At 38.8% G+C, this 9386-nt stretch overlaps 1 protein-coding gene across 2 annotated transcripts in view; it reads right to left on the bottom strand.

The window, feature by feature from the left end:
• Positions 1 to 1113: 1113 nt before the first annotated feature.
• The window catches only part of Cltc (clathrin heavy chain), a 62531-nt gene continuing 54258 nt past the window's right edge, over positions 1114 to 9386 (bottom strand). Inside the window, exons 29-33 of one of the 2 annotated variants that reach the window (XM_029484013.2) lie at positions 9051 to 9221; positions 8659 to 8880; positions 7502 to 7522; positions 3689 to 3764; positions 1114 to 2126 (exon numbers count right to left, since the gene is read on the bottom strand). In XM_029484013.2, the coding sequence (XP_029339873.1) occupies positions 2002 to 2126; positions 3689 to 3764; positions 7502 to 7522; positions 8659 to 8880; positions 9051 to 9221 (615 nt within the window). In that variant the 3' untranslated portion in view covers positions 1114 to 2001. The remainder of the gene's footprint in view (positions 2127 to 3688; positions 3765 to 7501; positions 7523 to 8658; positions 8881 to 9050; positions 9222 to 9386) is intronic. The other variant, XM_029484015.2, reaches the window with a different exon arrangement.

Genomic DNA, 9386 nt, shown 5'->3' with positions numbered 1-9386 from the left:
TGGAGAGAATGGAGCAACGGTCTACTAGATTCTCAGGCACAAATATGATATGCAGACACACGAAGGCAAAACACCCATATACATGAAATGATAATCTGCCTAGTAATTCTGAAAATTACTTGGTATACAGAGAATAAAAAAATCAGTAGCCTGCTGACTTGTCCAATATGGATGGTTTAAGTGGAAACCTAGCATCACACAATACATGATGAATTTTTGTTGGGAAAAATCTTCAAGGAAACAATAGAGTAAGGCCAGAAAAACAGCTCAGTTCTCCAGAGAACTGACTGTTCTTCCAGAGGACCAGGTTCAATTCCTAGGCCCCACAGGGTAACTTAACTCCCACCCCAGAGGATCTGAGCCCCTCATCTGAATTCTGAGGGCATTGTACGCACATATGCACAGGCAAAACACCCGTACTCATAAAACATGAAATTTCAAGTTGTTTCTATTAAGGGAAAAGAGCATCATTCACAAGTACAGGAAAAGTCAAGAATGAACTGACTGATATATGTCTTGATTCCTTATGGTAGTAGGTAGAGTTCTGGGAACACAGTGCAGCTCTGGCCTGAGAGCCCACGTTTTCACTATGACGAACGAAAAGTGACTTTAACAGTAATACTAATTTGCTAAGGGTGTGTATGTGAAGCCGATGTTAATTAGCCTGAGAGTTGTAGAGCAATAGAAGCTACTAGGCAGTATGCTCTGTAACTATAGAGAATTAAGTTGTTAACGAAGTAAATTCAATATTCTCAGCCATGGCAAAAATTTAAATTATGGAGCCCTTTACGTTGAAAAGAAATACCATGATATTTTAAAAAATATACCTTTATTTCAAGTCAGTGTAACACTCATACTTTTCTTAGTTACGTGAAATGCATAAAGCCCTGGAGTGCTACTTGGTTAGAATGCTGGAAACGTGAGAAGGAGTCCACTATTCACTAACTGCTGTATAATCTTTCATAACTACAGGAATGTAAATGACATAATCTATGTCTTTTTCATAATTTCCCTCTATGGCTCCCGGTAATGCTCCAGCAGTATCTAGTATGAAACTATGAAAACCACGATTCTGGTTTGAGATGTATTTAATTAAAACTGCAATTCTACATGTTATTTCCACAGTCCAGTAATTTATTTTAAATTGGAGTAATTTCAAATTCCACAAACAAAACTGAAGAACAGCAATATCTTGTTTGAATTCTCTCTTCTGTACACTCAGTGATCTAAAACACCACAATATCCAACATACACAAACCTCAGGGAAGGGAGGGTTAGTAAATACACACGCGTGGAATCATGGTGCTTCTTGTTCCTGAATGGAATGGTCCCACAGAAAAAGCACAGGATACAGCACAACATGAGGGCACCTGTTACACATGAAGTGAGCAACACACACTAGCATTTTCTATATGCATAATGGGGAAACCTGCATAGGTGGAAAGGGCCTTTTATACTCATTAAGTTGTCTGTGTGCATTTTTCAAATAGTTTGGAGAGCGCTGTGATCCAATGTAGGCTATGCTGATTAGTGTTGTCTTTGTCGGCACTCACAGTCTTGCACGGTCACATGCCAGTATTTTCACCTTAGCTTTTCTTTGAATAAAGGAGATTTAAATGCATTTAGACAATACAGTGAAAGCTGTTTACATACACTAAATTTAAGAGATTCAACATTAGAGTTTCTTTGTTTCTTTAAACACTACAGAGTGCAAATCAGGTTCTTCACAATAGATTGAATAGTAAGCAGTTCTTCAAAGAATGAGGGGGAGAAAAAAGCCCACATGAATACTATTCCCCTTTGAAAAGAAGGTCTAATGATGCGGAATGTGAAAATAAAGTTTTAACATAGGCGACCCAAGTCTATAGTTAGAACAAAAAAGTAGTCCTTCATGAAGTAAAGGTTACAAGAACACGTTGCCTGTTTCCCCGTTTATAAACTGAGAAGTGGGTAGACGATGCTTCAGTATGAAAATAGGAGACTACAGGATCAGCTTCCATCTCACATGCTGTACCCAAAGCCAGGCTGTGGCTGCCCATATGGTGGTGCAGTATAACCATAACCAAAAGGTGCCTGGGGAGGGACTGCCACACTGGGTCCTGCTGTTAGCATCAGCTGGGGCTGACCTAAGATGACAAAGAGGAGGAGAATCTGTTAGCACCAGGCTCAGCACTATCTCTTACCCACTCAAGCAGCACACTCACAATTCACTGAGTAAGTTGTGTGTGGGCACTTTTGACTGTCCCAATTTGGAATACAGTCTCACCCTGAGAAGGTTCCTGCCTTAAAAAAGCCAACGGAGCAGGGCTGAGGGCCACACCATCCTATATTTAAAGCAGTAACACATGCACATTTGACATTACCAGGCCATACATCTGCCAACAAGCCTATCACATAATACACATTACATTTAGTGACCAAAATTTTAGCACAGGAAAACTTTACAAGTTGTTAAAGTTAAATATCTGATTCTAAACATCTGAATGGCAATGAAACCTTATACAGTTCCAGCAAAGAATCCAGCGCTAATTTAGAGAGCAGTAGAAAAACCACATTCAAATATGCACTAGATAGGCAATGCATTAGGTATGAAAAACACGAGAACATATATACCTTCTATCAAATACTTGCTGACGAAGCTGAAATAGTTGCTGACCACATAAAGAAAACATGACATGTAAAGAACTTTTAGAGAGAGAAACACAATGCCTCCCTAGTCCTGCATCTCATTTCTTCTCCTGCTAGAATGGAAGCTACTGCACTCCCAATACAACAGGTTCCCTGTGCCCCCTTGTAGTACCAAAATTTTATTTAGTAAGCAGGTATTGAAACTGGTTTATCAAAGAATCACTTCTGAACTATTGAAAATTCTAACTCTATTTCAACTCCCTATTTAAAACTCCATGAAAGTCTAGCAGTTCATGGATACCTGGTGAAAAACCACAGCTATCTTTTTTTCCCTATTTCAATTAATGTCAAATCTCATGTAATTTAGGTCTACCTAGTCCTTCATCAAAACTACCCTGTCCCATAGATTCCCCCAAACAGTTTATCTGCAATAATAATAATATTAAAGACGCACACACTGTCATTTTCCTTAGTTGCCTGAGACAAAATGGTCCTAATTCTATACTTCCTTCCAAAGAAAATCTGATTATAAAACTTTCAATCATACTTCTGAAACCCAACATTCACCAAGTGTGAGCTGCAAAGGGAAAGTAAGCCACACGGGCTAGTATAAGAAGTCAAACTGCGTTAAATAACTATTTTAGGGTTTGGATGCTCTCTGGAAAGTTCTCAAATAGAAACTTAACCCCCATTCTCTGTCCTAGTTAACATTTACAGTTAGGATTCATTCTTTACCCAAAGCGCACTGAAGACAAGCTTCTTATACTGGTTCTTCCAAAACCGAACTTTTTCTTAGTGACTTAGGAACAAACAGATCAGTCATCAATCAGGCAACAAGAAAGCCTAGGCATCTTTAATGACTATTTTTGAGAGATTCTATGCATGGAAGATTATCACAGTGGATACCATAAAAAATGAGTTTTAAATGGTCCTCAGGAGAAAATGTGAATAGCTGAGAGAACTATTCCTTAACTTGACAAATGTTGTGTCCCTTTCCAAGCTTGCTACATTTAAGAAGGGTCTAATGGAGCCCTCTGAACTTAAAAAAGAGACAGATTACCATAAACAATGGGCTGTGTCTCTGTGGCTTGTTCTTCTTCTTTTCTCAGCGACTCCGAAGCATCTAATTTATCCACCTAGAGAAAAACAAGTCATGTTAGAACCTCAAAAGCATCACAAACTTAGGTGTATGGCAGAGAGTGGAAAAGCCTTAGTATGTTAAATTCTGTCAAAATAAAACAGACTGGCAAGAACATTCTCAGGCCCCTCAAATTCAATGGCAGTATTCATACTTCAGTCAAGGTGTTTTTCAGCACTGTCATTATAAACCCTCAGGAAGGAGGGATTTATAAATGCCATAACAGCTCACGCCAGGCTAAGACTGGACATGCTAGGATGCAGCCTGAGCAAGGGAGAAAGTGAAAAGAAACTCTTTTCAAATGAAGTATACATACACTATCAGAGGTAATAAGGAATTCATGAACCATCAAAACTTCCTTCCCCAGAATAGGCTTACAAAAACGTGAAATGAGTCTAATGGCTAGATAAGTATTTGAGCAGAATAAGCTGTTTTGCCAACTGTGCCTAGCTCCTGCTGAGGCTCACATTTTACAGACTTGAGACCTAACTCTCAAGTAGCTCCATATGCAATCTTACTGTATAATGTAATTTTCCTTAGTTGCCTGAGACAAAATGCAAATACTAATGGTATATGATTCTAAGAAGTAACTGGGATTGCTTGAGTTGGTCCCAACTTTGAGAAAAAAGCGTTTATTTTTAATGAAGCCAAAGAAATAAGTGGCTATTATATCCTAGCTAATCAAAGTGGGCAACATCAGCTAATATCAGCCCAAGTGTATGAGTGAAAGCAGGAGTGGCGTTGCCCAGACCCTGGTAAGAGTCAAGGAGGAGAGGAAGCAGACCACTTCAGCAGTCCTTGACTTTCCTTCTAGAGAATGAGGCTGAAAAGAAGCTGGAAGTTCCCGGTGGGCTATTATGGGCTAACACAATTTCATCCCTGGCACACCAGAGAAAAATAATAGGACCTGGTGTTACGGACTCTTCTGTATCAGACACTTTCACTGACTTTATACTTTATTTGTATTTCAAACTATATTTAAAAGTTGGCATCTGAGCCAGGTTTTCTCTACAACTAATTCTCAAATCTGAGTGTTCTATGTGCTGTTTTGAAGGCCAAGTATGCTAAGAATCTGAGTGTAGAAGGGAGCATGAAAAACAGTTTAAAAACTAGATCTTTTTAAAATGCTAAAGCAGTACCTGGGTTCTACTGGAAAATTAAAATAGTGCCTTTGTGTGTACACACAGGCAGGGGATTAGGACAGTATTCAAAAATTACATGTATGTTTTGGGGGGCGATGTACATATGAAAGTCAGGGGACAATTTACAGACGTCAGTTTTCCCATGCTGCTGTGTGGATCCCGGGAGAGAATCAAGTGAAGCTTAGTGGTGAGCACCCGACCCAGCTGAGCCGCTCCAGACAACGTTTTATACTTAGTTCTAACTACTCCATGGTAAAGGCGATCCAGGTCTAATCCAGTCAAAGAGCTTTAGAGAGGCTTCAGTAGGCTGCCTACCCTAAGGAAGATGGGTTTGCTTTGTTTGGTTTTGGGGTTTGTGGGGTTTTGGGGTGGGGTGGGGGTGGGAGACGTAGTCTCATTGTGTATCCCTGAGTATTGGTTTCATTTTACATACTATTTTCTTATTTCATAGCCTCTATAGTATCTTACAAATTATCCTAATATCAAATTAAAGACTACCATGGAATGTAAGGGTCATGTGAAATACCCACTATTTGGCATCCAACTTTACAACAAAAGTTATCCATCTGTGGAATTTAAAGCACAGCTCTGCCGTCAAGGTCACATGGGCTGCTGACCTAGCTAGTGTGTGAGAATGATGTACAGAGGGGTTATACAGGGAACACGTGGATGTCTATGTCTAAGTAACTCCTAAGAGATAGAAAAAAATGAAACAAACAAACAAACAAAGACCCCCAAAAAACAAAAAACCCAGCACTATATAATACAACCCCAGACTTTGAAGGAAAAAAAATCTTAAGTATACAGACACATACAAAAGTTAATGTCTGATTAAATGCTGAACACAGGTCTGAAACGGAAACACATGGGAGACTAGAAGAGCCAGCATTACCTAACTGCCCGGTCACTGACATAGGCAGGGAGGAAGAAAAGCACAAATTCCAGAGGAGAAACACCAACATAAGCAAAAATGTTGATGTTTTTATAGAATGGGATAGCCTCTGGCACAGGAACATCCAACTTTTGTTTAAGCCCAATTTAGATTGCACAAAGAAGAAAAATGGGAGGAGATTTTATGAACACAAGCTTTTGTTAAGAGCTGTAACAAAAGTTTCTGATCCCTGGGTTTAAAAAGAAAAATTTAACATAAGCATGTCTCTGAAATCAGTTCCATTTGTAATATTGAAAATCCACTAAAATGCAAAAGGCTTTTCCACAAAGACTGCAATATGCTGCAGAGTAAAAGTTAACATGCAGTCAGTTATTCTGGTGTATGTGTGCATGAAAAAAAGGCAAAAGTACTGAAGCAAGAAGTGAGATCTGAGGATGACTGGTGCCATACAGGCTCTCAAGGAACACACACAGCCCACAGCAATGCTCTATGTTTCGGAGTAGTATGATGTAATTGCAATGACTTGTACATGCTTGATTTAAAACAACGCATAACACTGCAGTTCAATTCCCCATTTTTCACACACACGCTTTCTAGCTGCCTTGCTTACTAGCTGCTGAAGGGTCTCACACACAATGCATTTACTCAGGTTTGCCCTAAGTTCCAGTGGTGACTCCAGTCTGAACAACATAATCCCAAGGCATTGGCCCCACCCAAATCATTAAAAATTTAACACTCCTTTACTTCCCCTCCGCTTTCTAGCCATAATTTTATACCAGGAGTAAGTTTTAAAGTTCATTTTGTTTATACTGGGAAAGAGATAAGCCAATGAAGAAAGCAGCAACCAAATGATGCCTAAATTTGGCATTCTTGGATGATGAGCCAACGAATCAACTTGACAGCAAATTTCGGTAGTTTTGAAGGCGTGCTAATTACAGATAGGTGTTAATATATTGCCTTGTTATACACAGAGATAATCCATGTTGCTTAATAACAGTTGCAGCAAACTTGGCTCTGTCATGATTGAAAAGATTCTGGCTCTTCTTAAAAAATGGACTAGCACCATGAGAACTGGACACCTGGAGAAACATGAGGAAAGTCTCTTCGGAAGCAGCTAGTATCTCTTGTATCTACTTTCAGCAAAAAAAATTAGTAAGAATCAAGAGATCAGAAACTGGATCACAGTCCTTCAATACCACAAAAAAAACCCAGAAAACAAACAAACAAAAAACAGCCCCACAGAACTCCAAAGGCCTCTTAGGGCATGTACATACAGATATAAATTCAACAACTGTCAGGCAAGCTCACAAAATAAAAAAAGAAGATGTTTTAATTTATTTCAAATATTAAGAAAGTCCTAGTACGTTCCAGATACCCTGACAGGGAAAAGAAATTTCCTGATAGTTTGGAATTAATATTGAAACTCACCATGCTCAGTTTTAATAATATATGAAGAGAGACTGTGAACCAACTACTGATTAGCCTCCTGCCCTTCCTAAAGCCTATTAGCCGATTAGTAGCAAACATCTACTAATGTCCTACAGCTCTATTATAGTTATGTTTCAAGGGACTTGCAGAGGCTTAGTGAAAATTTATTGGGGGGAAAAGCAGCAGCAGCAGTGTAGAAAAGGAAGGGAAAAAATCATGCAAATCCTTAGACTTAGTCTCCAGACTTAAAGATGCAAAAGAATCAACTTTCACCTTTTCCTTTATTGCATCAACCTGCAAAGGAATTCAGAAGGTGCAGCTTAGAAAAAAAAATCAAATTCCATATTGAGCATAAAAAGGTAGAATCAGCAACAAAGGTTCAGGGGAGAAACATGTAACCACTAAAAAAGGGAGGAGCGAGTGGAAGTCAAGGGCGTACGGAAGCAAAACTTAGAATCCTGTGTAACTTCAAAGCTCACTGCACAAGAATTTATGCTAAGTCAGTGTGAAAGGAAGCAGCTTAATGGCTAGGAAAATGGACAGCATTTAGGTTAACAGCAGCCAGGTCTCAAAAGGTGGCATTCATTATGCATAAGAAAGAAGCTCCCCTCACCTGTGGCTAAGCTGTGGCAACTGTTCTAATCACACTGAACTTACATATAAAGTACTACTCCTATAAAAAACGGTAAGAGCAACACAAGGTATCTAGTTATGTGGCCTTCCGGGGAAACATCTCTACAGGGGCGGGGTGTTAGTAGTGTTCCCCCCCTGTACTCAGGCATGCTGAAGAGATCAAAACAGAGACTTCACTTCAAGTTTTATTTATTCTGACAAAACTAATCTTTTAAAAATCATTTAAATTTTCTATGCATAAAGCTAGTTAACTCTGGGCAAGCAGGAACTATTCTCACATCAAAAAGAGGTTGCAAGGATGAACAGCAAATTTTGTAAGGTGGCTGAATCCTTAGTTATTTAATGTGCATTTAGGAAACATGGTTAATTGCAAACTTCCTATAGTATTTTTTAAATTATATACTTGATTATCAAAAATCTGTGGTGACTAGGGAACTAATAATACAATGCATGAGAAACAGGAAAGACATGAAGTCTGGAACCAAACAAATCGGGAGTACATGGAGATCTAAGTTGTAGCAATTAATTTTAAAATGCTATATTAAAATATTTCAAATATTAAAAGAGAGTACTATTTACTGTAAGAATACAGAGAGTAAACACTGACAAAGCTTGAGATCCATTCCTAATCATATCACCTGTCAGCTATTAAGAAAAAAAAAATCCATATAATAGGAACATTTTATGGTCAACTAAATAATTTATACTAGAGAAAAAAACTTGAAAAATAACATGCATGTAGAATGTTATATATCCTCAGGATTATTAGTTCTGAGTACACTTCTGAGCATCTTTACCTTGGTCAAATATTCCTTCATGACCTGGATGAAATAGGGCATGGCGAAATCCATGATATTATGTCTCCATGCGGTTTCCAGGACGACATCTGGCCTTAAGAGATCATAACAAGTAAAGAGACAAGCTCCAAAGCATTCTCTTTTTTCTTCCTGCAAAAACCACTGTAGGAGCTCTTCAGCCAATTCTGTGTCTTTAGATTCAGAGGCATACTGCATTGCATCCTATTCAGAAGAAACAGTGAAGGACAGAGTTTAACCCACACATGCTGACTTAAACCACCACTGAAAGTTAAACAACAACAACAATAAATGCACTGACTTAAAATCCACCTTCACAAAAGGGAGTCGCACTGCCAATTCCCATTGCTTGAACAGCCCACCCGCTTACCAACCTTGTAAAGGCTGTCTTTCTTGCACAGCTCTACACTCTGTTTCCAGCGATTGTTGCCTTTGAAGAGATAAGCAGCAATTCTTCTGAATTCAATAAGTTCGTGCTTTTCCAAACGCTGAGCAAGTGAGATGTTGTCAAAGTTGTCATAAGCATCTATTGATGTTCGCAGAGCCTTAAGAGACAAAGCCATTCAGAAGTCAACTAGCAGCTTTCGGTTTGACATTTATGTTCCACAGTTCATTCTGATGGAGGCAGTTAGATGGCAGCATGAAATATAACAATGTAGAGGATGCAAATACCACACTATGAAAGTTGTAACCTGTATTCAGGTCATACT

Source organism: Mus caroli, unplaced genomic scaffold (assembly GCF_978045245.1).
Source record: "Mus caroli unplaced genomic scaffold, Mus_caroli_1 scaffold_13, whole genome shotgun sequence".
NCBI lineage: Eukaryota > Metazoa > Chordata > Mammalia > Rodentia > Muridae > Mus > Mus caroli.
Note: the sequence above shows the minus strand (reverse complement) of the source record. Positions and strands in the feature narration are given on the sequence as shown.